This window comes from Hypomesus nipponensis, chromosome 23, assembly GCF_054491055.1.
Source record: "Hypomesus nipponensis isolate SF chromosome 23, ASM5449105v1, whole genome shotgun sequence".
NCBI lineage: Eukaryota > Metazoa > Chordata > Actinopteri > Osmeriformes > Osmeridae > Hypomesus > Hypomesus nipponensis.
Window position 1 is genome coordinate 6,836,107 of NC_140383.1, and position 15,497 is coordinate 6,851,603.

At 50.7% G+C, this 15,497-nt stretch overlaps 1 protein-coding gene across 2 annotated transcripts; it reads left to right on the forward strand.

The window, feature by feature from the left end:
* The first annotated feature begins 963 nt into the window (after window positions 1–963).
* als2a (alsin Rho guanine nucleotide exchange factor ALS2 a) lies at window positions 964–15,185 on the forward strand. Of its 2 annotated transcripts, XM_084688626.1 has the most exons (34): window positions 964–1,418; window positions 1,514–1,580; window positions 1,742–1,890; window positions 2,002–3,306; window positions 3,572–3,734; window positions 3,837–3,933; window positions 4,112–4,189; window positions 4,317–4,508; window positions 4,624–4,795; window positions 5,139–5,325; window positions 5,510–5,575; window positions 5,708–5,867; window positions 6,142–6,273; window positions 6,529–6,657; window positions 7,010–7,033; window positions 8,378–8,448; window positions 8,672–8,738; window positions 8,858–9,036; window positions 9,124–9,189; window positions 9,358–9,456; window positions 9,613–9,777; window positions 9,972–10,083; window positions 10,165–10,242; window positions 10,417–10,553; window positions 10,700–10,855; window positions 10,952–11,069; window positions 11,172–11,329; window positions 11,537–11,659; window positions 11,859–12,035; window positions 12,135–12,180; window positions 12,683–12,744; window positions 12,828–12,977; window positions 13,084–13,180; window positions 13,530–15,185. In XM_084688626.1, exons 2-34 carry the CDS (start codon window positions 1,561–1,563, stop codon window positions 13,566–13,568), a joined length of 4,974 nt encoding a protein of 1,657 aa, XP_084544752.1. In that variant the 5' UTR covers window positions 964–1,418; window positions 1,514–1,560; the 3' UTR covers window positions 13,569–15,185. The 2 variants fall into 2 exon arrangements, with proteins under 2 accessions (XP_084544752.1, XP_084544753.1); XM_084688627.1 differs by lacking the exon at window positions 7,010–7,033.
* Window positions 15,186–15,497: the final 312 nt, after the last annotated feature.

Below are 15,497 nucleotides of genomic sequence, written 5' to 3' on the forward strand. Positions count from 1 at the left end.
CCCTGTGGAGATAGGCTATACCTGCCAATCCTAGCCTGGCACATTTTACAAGCTGTGGTTTCCCTCCACAAAACCAAGAGATTTTTTACTATTCCTATATTTTAAAACCCTTTTTTGTTGTTGACTGTAATTCCACACACAGCACAGCAGGCCCCTGTTGTCTACAAGCAGATCTGAGTTGGTATCCCACCCTAATACTTGTTTGAAATAGGATTCAATTGGGTGCAGATGAACCAAATACTATCTCATTGTACTTCATGAAACACACATGCTTTTTACAGTCTTCCCAATAAAGGAAACAGACCAGAAAAGCTTAAAGGGTTTCTCTGCAAAGCTACAGTTTCTTTGCACAGTATAGCCAGCCAATTGACTTGTCTGGCAAGACAAAAACCTGAGAAGTTAATGTGCTCCTTCCTGATGTTGACGTGCCTGAAACATTTACCCTCCAGCAGAGGGCAGCATTCCGTTTTCTTGACGAGGAAGGGAAAGAAAGCGTTTCTGTGAGTAATTATTTACTTTACTTTGTTAAGGTGGGACTTACGTGAAAGTAAAGGTTAAAGGTAGGATTTGATCTGCCAAGTGGAGGCATGTAAGTAAGGGACTTTTCCCTTAATTCTGCACAGATAGGCCTATTATAGCAAATAAGCAAAAATATTATATTTTATAACGCTTGTGGTTGATGATGTAGATATGACAGCAATATGTCAGCTCATTGCTGGGTAAGTTACGATGCTTCAACGTGTCTATGCCATGCATTAGGAGTGAAACCCTTGTTCCGGAATATGGTATGTAAAATATGTATTTTATGTGGAACATGTTGCATGGCGGTGTTAAACCCAGATGATGAGACAGCCAGAGGCCTCAGATGTGTTGGATAGACATGCAAACATGACGTTATAGAGTAGACCTTTAAACAAGGTTTAAACGACTGTGATACATAGTGTCCCAGTAAAAAATAATATTGGATGTTGTTTGACTAATGTTGCTGATGATTCCCAGTGACAAAACACAACCCCCATGTTTTGGGGGAAACATCAATTTTAAAATCGACTGAGCAGATGATCTAACCTCTAAATTCAATTCCCAGTAAAAAAAAAAAAAAACGTGTATATGCATTAACCAGGCATGAATACCGCAAATAGCAACATGGGACATTAATGACGTGTAGAATATCCACAGCGCAAAGCAAAGTAACTTGCTGTCGGCGACGCTTTTCGACCCTCTGCGGATACCGTACAAAGGCAGGTCCCTGTATCTACAAAAAAATACTTGACAAGTTGTGAAAGAAAGTTATCTTCACAGTAGAGCACAGATTTTGTCTGCTGATTTTGGACGAGTGACAGTAAGATATGTAGCTAATACCAAATATGAGGTACTAGTCCAAAATACAGACAACACTAACGCGAAGAAATTGTTTGGTAAGTTCTGCCTGCTAGCTAGCTAACTGTAAACAGTATAATGTGGTCCATTTAGTTTAGCTGACGTTATATAACTCTTATTCCAATCGTTGCAGTAACATGCTATTATCAAATCCATGACCTGTGAAAAGGAGAGGATGTAATGCTGGACGAAAATAAAAGGTACATAGCCAAATAAATACTTAATGCATTTGGCATTGTATCTGTTCACATGTGCTTTTATGTGTGCTTGTGTAAAGTCAATAGGGTTATTTATAATCGGGCTGTCATTGTAATCAGTGCGTCTGTACTGGGCTGTGATATGTCTGCTGTACTCTCCTCAGCATTGAGGAGGAACGGTCCCCTGGAGAGAGAGGCTTGCTCCACCTCTGGAGAGGCTGCAGTGGGAATGTAAGCCCAGAGTGTCCCCTCCTGTCTCGCCCTGTCCTGCAGGTGTCCCTGGGGGCCTGTCATGGACTTCTGTTGGCCGAGGGTGAGGCTGCCATTCTGGGGGGGGGGAGTGAGAACACAGCTAAGTGACCCAGATATCAATCATGTTACACTAAGCTTATATCCTAACTGCTTGTCTCCCCCTCTTCCCCAGGTGGGCTGGTGTACAGCTGGGGTGACCTGTCCTGGAGGCAGGGGCTGACGGTCCCCCCAGCAGCACCCCTACACGAGGACACCCTGACAGGCCAGTGGGTCGTGTCGGTGGCTGCCGGGAGCTTCCATAGCGGGGCAGTCACAGACGACGGGGCGGTCTACATGTGGGGGGAGAACAACCATGGCCAGTGTGGCGTGTCGGAGAGGGGCCTGGTGCCAGAGCCTACCCTCGTCAGCGTGGTGGACTCGGACAGCGTCCCGCCTCAGGTGGTACGAGTAACGGAGCTGTCCTGCGGAGAGCAACACACTCTGGCGCTGTCTGCTCAGCGTGAGGTGTGGGCTTGGGGAAGTGGCTGCCAGCTGGGTCTTGTCTCCAAGACCTTCCCTGTCTTGAGGCCCCAGAAGGTGGAGCACCTGTCAGGGAGGCATGTGATCCAGCTGGCCTGTGGGGCGTTCCACAGCCTGGCTCTGGTTCGAAGTCTACCTTCCCAGGACTACGTTACCCAGAAGTCCTCGGACAAGTGTGGCCAGTGTAAGCAGCTGCTGAACTCCCACACTGACTATGAGGACCACAGCATCCTCTCTGACAGCCACTACTGCCCGCTGGGGGTGGAACTGGAATCAGGCCGGTGGTCAAGACAGTCGACCCCAAAAGAGAGGCTCGCAGCCTGCCGTCTCCCTCACAGCGACAGCCCGTACCCTGAATCAGTCCTAGGCCAAGCCCAGGATGGAGTACAGGCTTTGGTTCGAAATGCACATTTAGGCCACCCCGATTCGGACTCGGACTCAGACTCTGCTCAGTTCTCGTTGTCTGTTTCTCCATACCTGGTTGAAGAGGCCTCTCAGTCCCCTTCAGCAGAGTCCAACAGAGAGGCCACACCAGAGCCCCCTCCACAGGACCATGGCAGCCCTGGAACTCAGACAGACGCCACAGATTCCCGCCCTCAGAGAACCAAACTCTTTTCTGACGAGTACGACAAGCTCAAAGGCTTCTGTAGTAGACTCTCCGATCCCTCGTTGGCTGAGCTGACTGAATGCACTACTGGAGAGGCACTCTTTGATGGACGCCTTTCTTCAAGTTATGAGGAGCCCTCTCCTGTAAGGACCTCCTCCAGTCTGTGTGGGTCTGCCCAGGGTTCAGGGAGTGTGTCTGGGTGGTGGCAGGGCAGGAACAAGGCTCGCGGTGGGCGTCGGTGTGTGGAGGAGAACTTTCAGGGCAAGAAGAGCGCCAGTCTGGCTGACATACTGCTGGAGGATGCTACAGCAGCCAATAGGAGGAGATCTCTCCCAGGAGCCTTCTCTCACGGTATTCAGTTAAACCCTTATCTATTGGTCGCCTATACGGAACTTCATTCATGTATTTTAAAGTTTCAAATAGCCCTATGTGGTCTTAGAAACTTTTTAAATGCATTTCTGCACTTTCAGTTCATGTCCTAGACTACTCCTTGGGTTTCATTCTGTAGATCGGATGTATTGAATACTCATACTTCCTGAAATGTAAATCTAAATGTCTTAATGGACACTTCTCAAATGTCTCAGTTTCTCATCTGTCTGACCCTCTGTGTGTGCAGCATCACCAGTTCTGCCCAGAGGGAAGTGTCCAAGGGGCCGGGGGAGCGGGCCGGCGCCTGGTGTGGACGAGACTGAGGAGCAGCTGCCCTCCCTGGCCAACGAGGTGTGGAGCTGGGGCAGGGGGCAGGAGGGTCAGCTGGGCCACGGAGACCACCTGCCCAGGTAGGACCAACACACACACACACACACACACTCATACTCACACTCATAAGGCCCATACATGTGAATAGTTGCTCCGACTGAAACATGCCCATGTCTCTCCAGGCTCCAGCCCCTGTGTATAAAGACTCTGAACCAAGAGGAGGTGGTCAGGGTGGCCGCAGGAACATATCATTCTGTGGCCATCACTGCCAAATGTCAGGTAACGCACACGCGCGTACAAACACACCTACACACATGGTGCTCACACACGTACACACTTGGACACGTTATTTCGTTCCCACACCTACATCTGCCCAAATCGAATTCATTTTGAAGGCAGAGGCATCCGATTTAATGGGACTGCCGTATTTTCGGAAACGTAACCGCATTTCTCCCAGGTGTTCAGCTGGGGCAGCAACATGAGTGGCCAGCTGGGACACATGATGAGTCCGACCACTCGCCCTCAACAGGCCAAGGTACCCTACCCCACTGTGGTGTGTTACCGCGCGTGTATTCCTCTACCCTGGCCACTGTTAAGTGGTAACTGTTCATGTACGTGTGCATGACTGACCAGCTCTGTGTGTCTCTTTCGGGCCACCGTAGATCTCCGAGGGGATCCGTGTGTGGGATGTGGCGGCGGGTCAGAGCCACTCCCTGTTCCTGGCGGACGGCGACTGCGTCCAGCCCGTGCTCTGCTACAGCGGACAGCAGGACTCGCAGGGGTCGCGGGAGAGGTCATCCGCCAGAGGAGAGATGCACACCGTCAGACCCATCCTGCTGCCCTTCTGCATGGATGTGAGTACCCGATTGGTGGATCGTGTTGAGGACGTGATGCCCAGGCCCGAGGCTATGTTTGACGCCATAGAGGCGGTCTGGCTTTGTAACGCGCATGCTGCTGCTGCCGCTGCAGATGGGCTACGTGAGCGGCGTGGGCTGCGGCGGGCAGAGCTGCGCGGCTCTGGCAGACCACAACGTGATGGGCTTCATCGGCGGCATCCACGAGCTGGCCGCCTCGGAGAGGAAGTCCTACTGCAGGCTCGCCGACGTCCACGGACGCGTGGTCTGTCCGCTGCTCAACAGAGGTGAGATGAGGGGAGCAGCGAGGGAGGGAGGGGGGGGGGATGAAGGGAGCAGCGAGGGAGGGAGGGGGCATGGAGATGGGGGGAGGTTCTTCACAGTGTCGTCATCGTCGCACTCCAATTGGTAGTTGATCAAATCAAAGGGGCATTTTATTTGTGTAGCCCCTTTTTACAAAAAGGCTTCACAGACGCACACGGATCCAACCCAAACCCCTCAAATAAGACGTGGAAATCTGTCAGATAGACAGAAGCCTCAGGAGGAGCATTTCAGTGAGGGCTCCCCTCCTCCAGAGATGATCCCCTCCTCCAGAGCTGGTTATGTTCCTCTTGTGCCTCGGCCCTGCAGTGTCCTCCACCATGGGGCCGTGCAGCCAGCTCTTCCACACTCTGGGGGACAGCTTCAGTCGCCTGTGTCAGCTGACTGGACAGCACTCTGTCTCCCTCACTTCCTTCCTGCGTCACGCCCAGAGCCGTGACATCACAGGCCTGCTCCTCCTCCAGCACTCTGCCCTCTTCCTGAAAACGTACAAAGAGTGAGTACACACCTGCTACTGATAAGGACACAAGTAGCACAACCAAGGGCACAGCAAATTTCTCTCACAGCCTCTTCTATGGCCAGTCTGAAGTGATCTTTTGTCTAAAACTAGAGAACGTACTCTCTCCTTTCCTCCCTCCCCCTCTCCTTCTGCCCCCTCTCCCTGCCCCCTCCCTCTCCAGATACTGTGGTTCAGTTGGCAACTTCCAGGTGATGGGAGGCTTCCAGGCCATCGCCAAGCTCTCTGTGTAAGACGTCGTGTTCTTCCACTTTAACCCAGTCTATTCAGACGGATCGTCCCCCGTCACGAAAAAGCCCTCATGCGTCATCTCCCTCCTGTCTGCTGCTCGCCCCCTCCTCCTTCCTGTTCCCGCTCCCAGGGAGTGTTTCGGGAAGAAGCTGGAGCTCCTGAGGCAGCTGTCAGACAGCCCGGAGAAGGTCCAGCCGGGGGATCTGCTGGTGTCTCTGTGCTACATGCCCCTGGAGCAGCTCCACCAGTACAGCAGGCTGCTGCTCAAGCTGGCCACCTGCTTCGACGTGGTGCGTGCTCCCAGCCCCATCCGCCCACACCCCCCCCCCCCCCAGGCCTGCCTCGTGTCTCTGATGACTGCATGGGAGCTGTTTTTAATTAGCTTGACGATGACATCTTTTAATTGCTTTCAAGTGACGCACATGCACATTGCCCAAAGTATGTAATTATTGTCAAATTAAAAAAACTGATCAGTCATGGGAGACGACGGGTATGTTGGTGAGGTACCTCTCCTTGGTGGTGAGGAGCAGCGATGACTCAGGCTGTGTTTGCGTGGGGAAGCAGAACACGGCAGCCTACCAGCGCCTCCAGGAGGGCTGCTCGGGGTACGAGGACCTGTCCAACAGCCTGCGGAGGAAGAGGAAGGAGGCCGAGAACACCTGCCTCTTCTGGAAGACTTTCTCAGGAAGGACCACAGTGAGTGTCCACGTCCCGGCCCGCAGCGCTACCAACACCTCCCACATTACCATGGCTCATTACAATAACGTATTGGTTGTGCAGGTGACTGCAAAGTGATTCAAAGGGCCTTAGGCTTAGTACTGGCTCCCCCCCCCCCCTCCCACCAAACAGTGTGTGATGTCTCCCCCCTCATGCTGACCGAAGCCTTGTCTGGCTCATGGGATAAAGGTGGATGTTGTGTCGTTCTGTCCCCGGTCCTCCTCACCCTGACAGGACTCTCTCCGCCTGCCCGTACGTCGCCTGTTGTGTGAGACCAGCAACAAGTCCCTGACCCTGCAGAACGCCGGCAGGTTCTCTGTCAACTGGTTCATCCTTTTCAACGACGCCCTAGTCCACGCGCAGGTGAGGCCTACAGGAGTCACTGGGGCCTGCAGGGGCGAGTTTGCCTGCAGCGCTGAGGCACAGCAGAAAGGAGTCAGGTGGCTGAGCGGTGAGGGAATCGGGCTAGTAATCAGAAGGTTGTTGGTTCGATTCCCGGCTGTGCCAAATGACGTTGTGTCCTTGGGCAAGGCACTTCACCCTACTTGCCTCGGGGGAATGTCCCTGTACTTACTGTAAGTTGCTCTGGATAAGAGCGCCTGCTAAATGACTAAATGTAATGTAAAAAAGCTGGAAATAACATTGTAGGGCCATTCTTCCTGAGACATTTTGTTGTGACTGAGCTGCATGTTGTGTTTGTCTCTTGTTCTATCAGGGCACCATCCCCTCTAAGGGCTTTGTAAGTACTTCATGTTCAGTTCCATACCTAGCTGTCAGCTTTGTAGTCGTCTACCCAGTTTTCTGTTGCCTCCCACATTTGTGGCCCTTTGTTGTCTGTATGGGTGTGTTTGTCCAAGCTAGGTGTGGATTTGAGAGCGGAGCTGGTTTTAGTAGCTCAAAGCTCCCGTAAGTGACGCACGGTATTTACTCAGCAAAGACCCGACTGGAGCTGCAGGATGAGTTCCAACACGATATAGGAAGGCGAGCTCGCTGCACCACCTACTTCATTCTGGTCCGGCGCTGCTGTGTTTGCCGTCGTCCGGCCGTTTTGCAACAGGCCCTGTCGTGCAGTATTGCTCAACAGGCAGTCGCTAAGTTCTTAATCTGTCTGATTGCCTTTTCAGAATGTAGGCTGCTGGTTTATTTGAGGCCAGACAGACCCCGAATAGTGAAAGTGATTGGAGTGAAAGCCCCCCTGTGCAGCAGAACACTGTGTTAGTATCTCTGTGTCCCACCTCCAGCTCTTTGATGGCTGCGCTGCAGTCTGCTGCGTTGGCGTGGCGAGGGCCCGCTCCCCCCGTCCGTCTGTCTGTCTGTCTGTCTGTGTGTTTGTGTTTGGAGTGTGTCTGCTGCGCTCTCCTTGTCTTTGATGCTTTGTGCCAATATCTTTGATCCGACATGACAAATAAACTGCCATAAGCGGTGATTCGCCTTTGGTGTAGAAACTTGTCACTCGTGACAGAATCCCATTAAACCCTCTCTGGTACTGGCACTGTTTCTCATGATTCAACTTTTGTGAAATGCCACTATTTTGAAACATTTTCTATTGGACAGACATGACTTGTTTTGAGATAGTATAGGAGATCTCCCCACCTGATTGGTGCCGGGAACCATTGAAAAGTGATGTGTTGTCAAAGCAGCTGTGTGGGTGTGAGCCACTTCCCATTTTTAAGCCATAATCACGTTAGTGGAAAGCCAAGAAATGACTGATACTTAACTAAGATTGGCAGGTTTCACTTTCATTCACACTTAACAACTGCCTAGCAGGTCCTTTACAAAGGGGAACAAGAGGCCCAGACACTTGCTAAGCACAGATTTATGGTCGGCAGTTGAGCGAATTTCATGTCTTTGCGAAGGAACTGTGGAATTCCACGTTTATTCTTCTGTTGCAAACCACAAGGTTATAGCTACACAGACAGACTATTGTGACAGAAAGAACGATATTGTATAAGGCCATGTGCCCCTACTCAAATTCCACTAGTGCAAGATGATGAATAATAGATGATATTTGAGAACGTTAGCGGTAATAGTTTTTGCTGTAGATTGTTGTTGTTTAGAAATCCTAACTCCTGTCTCCCCTCAGTTCTCCTCGCACCACGTGTACCCTCTGGCCATCCTGTGGGTGGAGCCTGTTACCCAGGAAACCAGCAGCCTGTGAGTCCTCTCGTCTTAGGTTCTACAGGCCTACTGTGGGTTGTGTTTACCACTTTTTGTGTCTAACTTTGAGCCTTTCTGTCCACTGAAATACTGCTGCACCTATCTTCTGCTGTACTTTCTATTTGCACTATATTGTGTATAGCTTTGAAGGAAAGTGTCTGCTAAATTAATAAAATGTATAAGGTAAATGTTTTTGTTGACGTTTTTTGTGCTCGACCAGGTATGGCATTAAGGTGACCACACCAGAGGAGAGTTTCACACTGCTAGCTACCTCACCTCAGGAAAAGGTAGAGGTCCAGAACCAGTCTGGACAAACACCTTCTTTAAGGTTTAAACTTGATGTGCAAGTCAAATGACTGAGTTACCTAACTCTCCTGTACGTGTGTGTGTGTGTGCTTCTCTGCAGGCCAAGTGGCTGCGTGCCCTGAACCAGGCTGTGGAGCAGCAGGTTGTGATGGGGGACAGGGTGGGGGCGGCGGGCGTCCCCGCCGTTGCGCGTTCTGCCTCTTACACCTTCACCAGGGACGGACGTCTGAAGGACGCCACCTACAGCGGGCGCTGGCTCACTGCCATGCCCCACGGCAGGTCAGTCACACACGCGGGAGTCCCTCACTCCATCCTAAAATATGTCTTTTTTTTGTCTTCTTCTGATGATATCTGATTGTGTTTCAGGGGGACTATGAAGTGGCCGGATGGGAGAACATACACAGGAACATTTAAAAAGGGATTGGAGGATGGGTGAGCTCGAGTAGTACAATGTCAGAAGATATCCACCACTGTTGACTGTTGGTTAGGACCTCGCATTCTCCAAGATACGTTTTGTTAATCGTCTACAGGAGGACTGTTAGCGCTAGCACTAATGGTGTTATCCATTGTTGCGTCGGTGTGTTTCTCCCCGGCTGGTAGCTATGGAGACTGTGTGATGCCCAACAAACTGCAGAACAAGCCTGATCGTTACCTTGGCCAATGGAAGGAGGGCAGGATCCATGGCTTTGGGACCTACAGGTCAGCCTGCCTGCCTGCCTGCCTGCCTGCCTGTCTGTGTCTGCCTGCCTGTCTGTCTGCATGCGTGTGTCAAAACAAACGCACTCCTAGTACATGCCTAGTGTGCGTGTACAGAGTATTTGAGGTGTAACAGTGGAGTGTGCTGTGTCTGGCCAGGTATGCCTCCGGGGAGGTGTACGAGGGCTCCTTCCACGACACGCTGCGCCAGGGCCACGGCATGCTGAGCAGCGGCAAGCTCGCTCGCTCCTCCTCCAGCGTGTTCGTCGGCCAATGGCTGCAAGACAAGATGACCGGCTACGGTGTCTTCGATGACATCACCAAGTAGGTCCCACATCTCCAGGACGGGTCCGGACCCTACTCACACCCAACATCCCAGTAGCTTCCTACAGCTAAGATTTGTGTTTTATTTTTTTTATATATTTTTTTTTTTATTAACCAGTGGGTTCACTTCTGGTCTGATTTCAAACACTGTGTGATGGGTGAGTCAGGTGTTAAACTCCCATGTGTTGTCTCAGAGGTGAGAAGTACATGGGCATGTGGCTGGAGGACCAGCGACAGGGCAGTGCTGTGGTGGTCACCCAGTTTGGCCTGTACTACGAGGGCACCTTCAGCAACAACAAGATGGCAGTGAGTGCAAATGCAAAAGGGGGATGTTTTCCTTGGGGGTCCCCCTCATGTGCGGTGACTGTGTGTGTGACTCCCCCGCAGGGCACCGGCCTCCTAGTGGTCGACGACGATACTTCATTCCAGGGAGAGTTCTCCGACGACTGGATACTCAATGGGAAGGTACTAGATGCTGGGGAAGTTGTTGAGGAATGACGCAATGTACCATTGTTGAAATACTGTACGGTATGGCAACGCTACTCTATATGGAGTATTCTCACTTTTCCTATCTTGCCCTTTCTTTTTCATTCATTCGTTCACTCCAAACACACACACTTGTGCGCCTCATCCTTTCAGGGTACCTTGTCCCTGCCAAACGGAGATCACATCGAGGGTCAGTTCAGTGGAGAGTGGGCCACAGGACTGAAGATAGAGGGCAGGTACACCAAGCCCAACCTGCACATGGTAGAGGGGAGAGAGAGGCCCAGTGAGCTGTAAGTACAGACGGCTGTGTTTGTGGGCGGGTAGGGGGTTATGGGCATTGTCTTAATGTGCATGTGTTTGTATTGTTTATTTGTTAGTGTGTGTCTGCCTATATGCGTATTCTTATCTGTAAGTGTGTGTGTGTGTGTGTGCGTAGGAAATTGGGTCGCTTGGCAGTGCCTGCTGATCAGAAGTGGAAGTCAGTGTTTGAGGAGTGTTGGAGAAGGCTGGATTGTGACTCACCGGGCCGAGGTGACTGGAAGAGGGCCTGGGAGAAAATAGCTGTCACACTCACCACAGGTCACAGAAACGGGTAAAGAACACACACACACACACAAAAACAGATTCAGACCTTTCCACACAGATGCACGTAAAACAGGTATGTGCGTGTGCGCGTGTGTGTGTGTAGTCAGTTGTCGTTGAGTCGTAGTCAGAGGATGACCCTGGAGCAGCTGGAGGTCATCCCTCAGCACGTCGGCCCTGTCACCACCGCCTACTACAACAGCATCAGACGCTACCTCTCCAAGGTCCGGCCCCACCCTCTCACACACACACACCACCTCACCAGGATACCACAGCCGCTTTGTAGCCCAGTGATTAACGCCTGTCTTCCGCCGGCCCCTCCCCAGGCGTGTGAGACCCCCCTGCACCCCCTGGGCTGCTTGCTGGAGACCCTGGTGACTGTGTACAGGATGACCTACGTGGGGGTGGGCTCCAACCGGCGGCTGCTGCGCCAGGCCGTGGAGGAGGTCAGGTCCTACCTCACACGCATCTTCCAGCTTGTCAGGTACACGGCCAGAGGACTCTGCTCTGCTTCCTTCTGCTGTGCCCTGCCCTGCTCTGCTGTGCCCTGCTCTGCTCTGCTCTGCTGTGCCCTGCTCTGCTGTTCCCTGCTCTGCTGTGCTCTGCTGTGCCCTGCTCTGCTCATGGATGGTATGCAGAGGGATATCCTTAACTGCTCCCAGGGGTAACCTGTCTCTCCTGGCGTCTCCAGGTTCCTGTTCCCAGACCTCCCAGAGGAGGGGACCTTCATCCCTGAGTGTTCCTCCTCCCCAGCCTCCAGCCAGCCAGGGTGGTTGGGGTCTCCCGTTCCCCTGACAGAGGCTGGCCAGCAGGGGTGAGTCCGCCCTACAGAGCCTTCTAGCCTAAGACTTAAGAGTTCTTCCTTCCATTCACTCCCACCAGATCAAGTGCAGGGTGGGAATGACGGAATGACTGTGTGAGATTGGGATGATGACTGAGGCAGATATACCTTACTAGAAGTCTAGAGTATAATACGATTCCACACCTCTCTTGTCTTGTCCCCCCTCCTCTAGCTGTGTGGTGAGCAGCTCCAGCCTGCTGCTGCCCGTGCTGCTGCCCCGCCTCTACCCCCCCCTCTTCACCCTCTACTGCCTCCACCAGGAGAGGCAGGAGGCCGACTACTGGGACTGTGTCATCCGCCTCAACAAGCAGTCTGACCAGGCCCTGCTCGCCTTCCTTGGGGTGCAAGAGTGAGTCACGACACACACACACACACACCTGGTTGTATCACACTGTGTTTGATGAGTCCCCCCCCCCCCTCATGGTGACTATTGTGTATGGTCTTGTAGGAGGTTCTGGCCGGTGTCTGTCTCTGTGCTGGGGGAGCAGAAACAGGTGAGCCCCACCCGACTAGTCCAGCCTGCACTCCGCTGCGCTGCGCTCCGCTCCTCATCCGCCCCTCCAGTCACACAGCTCCCTCTGCCTTCTGTCTCTGCTGCTGGACACTCTGCTGTCCAAGTGCTCACCACCCCGCCTCAACACACACCAACACATATGTTTTCCTCCTCTCACTCCTTCTTGTCCTCCTCCGGCTGGTCCGGATGTCAGATCCTCTTTAGCAACTGCAGGACAGCTGGGAGCTGCTTCGCTGGGCTGGGGCCTCATTTTATATTACACACCGCACTATCATAGTCCTCTTATATAAGTTAATGTCCTGATCTCATCGGCCAGTGACTCACTGTAAACAAGCGAACGAAGGAGAAAAAGCACAGGGTCGTGTCAGGGAAGTTTTGTTGTCGGTAAGATACAGATTAGACGAACGCTACAGTATTACATTTCTGGGGAGTAAAATTTGCTCATGCCTGTTTTTCCAAACCATTTTCCTGTCCACTGCCAGGTCCTCTCCAGCACTAGAGACGCGTGCTTCGCCTCTGCTGTGGAGACCCTTCAGCAGCTCAGGTAAACCCAGTCCAGTCCAGTGTTGCTCCTGACGTTAACCGTCAGAACCTATTATGTTACATTCCTCTCTTCTCTCCCCATAGTACCACATTCACTCCATCAGACAAGCTGCTGGTGATCCACCTAACCTTCAAGGAGCTGAAACTGGAGGTACAATCCCTCCTGGATGGGAACTTCCTGTTGTCCATGGACGACCTCCTCCCCCTCTCCCTGTACGTGGTGCTCAGAGCCAGGTATGACGTCGTCGTCATCGTCATCCAGAGGGAACTGTCAGAGGTGCGTGTGGCGTGGCTGTGAGGACGTGGGTCTGGTGATGCTCATGGGGTTCCCTCTGTGCAGGATCCGAAACCTGGGGGCCGAGGTGAGCCTGATTGAGGACCTGATGGAGCCGTGTTTACAGCATGGAGAGCTGGGCCTCATGTTCACCACGCTCCAGGTACACTACACACACACCTACTACAGTGTACTAGGGGTACATACGCGATTCAAATTCACATTTGAATCGCGATTCAGTCTTCTACAGATTCACATCGGTTCATAAGTGTAAAAAAAATCGAATATAATGTATTTTTTCGAATCGCGACCCCAAGAACCGATTCGAATCGTGAGGTAACAAAAGATTCCCACCTTAATATCTACGTATACTGGCAAAGCCACAGAATACAGTGAAAAACAGAGACCTGCCAGCTAGCTGGATGAGAGCTCTTGTATCAGATGATCAGTGGGAGTACGTGGTTTACTAAGTAATTGCGGTTCTCTTGTCTTGTGTGTCTACGTCTGTCAAGGCTTGCTATGTCCACATCCAGCGGGAGAAGACCACCTAATGAGGGGTAGGAACCAGGGGGGGGGGGATCCCCTGGCATCAGACTGTGTCTGGGAGGTACACGCTCTCATGATCTCACAGCATTGTATACTGACTACTTACTATGTCCACAACCACATGGAGACGTGAACCAAGACGAGGCAGTTGGATGGTAGATATTGAATGTATCTACTCCACCTTGGTGACACAGGGAGACCTCTGAGAAGAACACGATGGCCCCTGTCTCTATACTGCCTCTCTCCGTCACAACTCGACTGTTTTGGCCTTCCATAGGGACCATCGATTTATTACTAAGCTAGAATTAAGTCCAATTTCCTCCAGTGGCTTGATCACTGGTTACATAATCATTATGTAAATGTTGATTTGGATGTGGCCGAGACTCATTCTAAAGGGAGTTATGACTGAACGTTGAGTTATCTTAAAGGGATAGATCATGAAAAGCTCAAAACAATGGAAAATGTTTACTATTTAAAACTTTTATGAACAGAAACATACGGGAAGTGTCTACTATGCTGCAATTGTATTTTTTGAATTGAATTTATTTTTTCTAATGTGTAGACTAACAATGTTTTTCACTCATCTTAAATGACAGTGGATTGTAACCGTGTGTTAACTACTGTACTAAAGTATCTCAGTAGAGGTGATGGACTGCTTATAAATGCTGCCAATTCATGTTATATGTAAGAATTTATATACGTGTGTCAAGCTACTGCGCACATTTAAAACAGTTTAGCAATATTCCTGAAGATATTTTCAGATATTTGATTCGAGCATCCAATTTGTGTGTGAGTGTGCTTGCCTCTCTGTGAATGTGTGCTGCTGGTTGCTTTGTGCGGAGAGTGTGTGTGTGCTTGTGTGCGTGTGTGCAACTTAGATCAAACTTGACACGGCAAGTATTTCACCAGGCGTTATTAGTGTGTGACTGAGAATGATGAGCGGTTTAGAGACACACGGTTCACCCAGAGACAGAGTTCCTGATCTGGTCTCTGATCTGTGGCACCTTTGTCTCCCTGGTATCCTGATTGTCCAGTCCCGAAACTGTTTCAATTCAGTCCTTGTTTAGGCATAAATATATATTCATGAAGCGATGAGGGATTACCTATCCCTTTGACTGATGATCGGATTTTTAGTACAAAAGTAGGATTCAAAAAATGAATTCATCCACGTGTTTATATTGCTTTCATGGCAGTGTGTTGTTTGAGATTTCTGAAGCTTGAAGATAACCGCACCTTTCGATGAGATGATGGCACTGTGTTGCTGCTCAAACTGTTCACTTATGTCTGTTGTAACTCTGGTATATGAAGACATGGACCCAGCCAGACTGAGGCCTCAGTCTTTTGTCTTCTGCCACAGTTTTTACAGATTGTCTATCATCATGTGTTGGTCTTAAACCATGGTGAATTTCACAGACGCTTGTACAGTGCGCTTGCCTCAATGAACAGGCACATTTGATTGAACACTGAATATTATGTTGTTTTTTTTTACTCACAGTTGCTTTATACTGTAACCACTGTTTGAAAGTTAAGAAATTATTGATAAATTAATGGGTTGTGTTGGTTGATTTACTGACAAATGGATGAAATGGTCTCCAAATAAAATGAATGACCAAGACCAGAAACATCTCCTTGCTTTTTGCTCTTACTACAACATGTTTTCCTTGCTTCCCTGTGTTTGCTGTGAGTCATATAGGCCTTTTATTGGACAAGTTCCAGAATTGAGTTGTGTTACTGTGTGACCACATGGAAGTGTATTACTGGTAGAATTAAAGACTGTAGTGTGTATGTTTGTTTGGTGGTGGTGGTGGTGGTGGTAAGGGTCTTAGTGACTGCAGGAAGGAGGATCAGGATTAACACTGATGGGGAGTGACCCGGAGGGTTCTCCTTGGACTCCCACTGTGGAGAGGAAGAGACATCTGGGCCAATCCTTAATC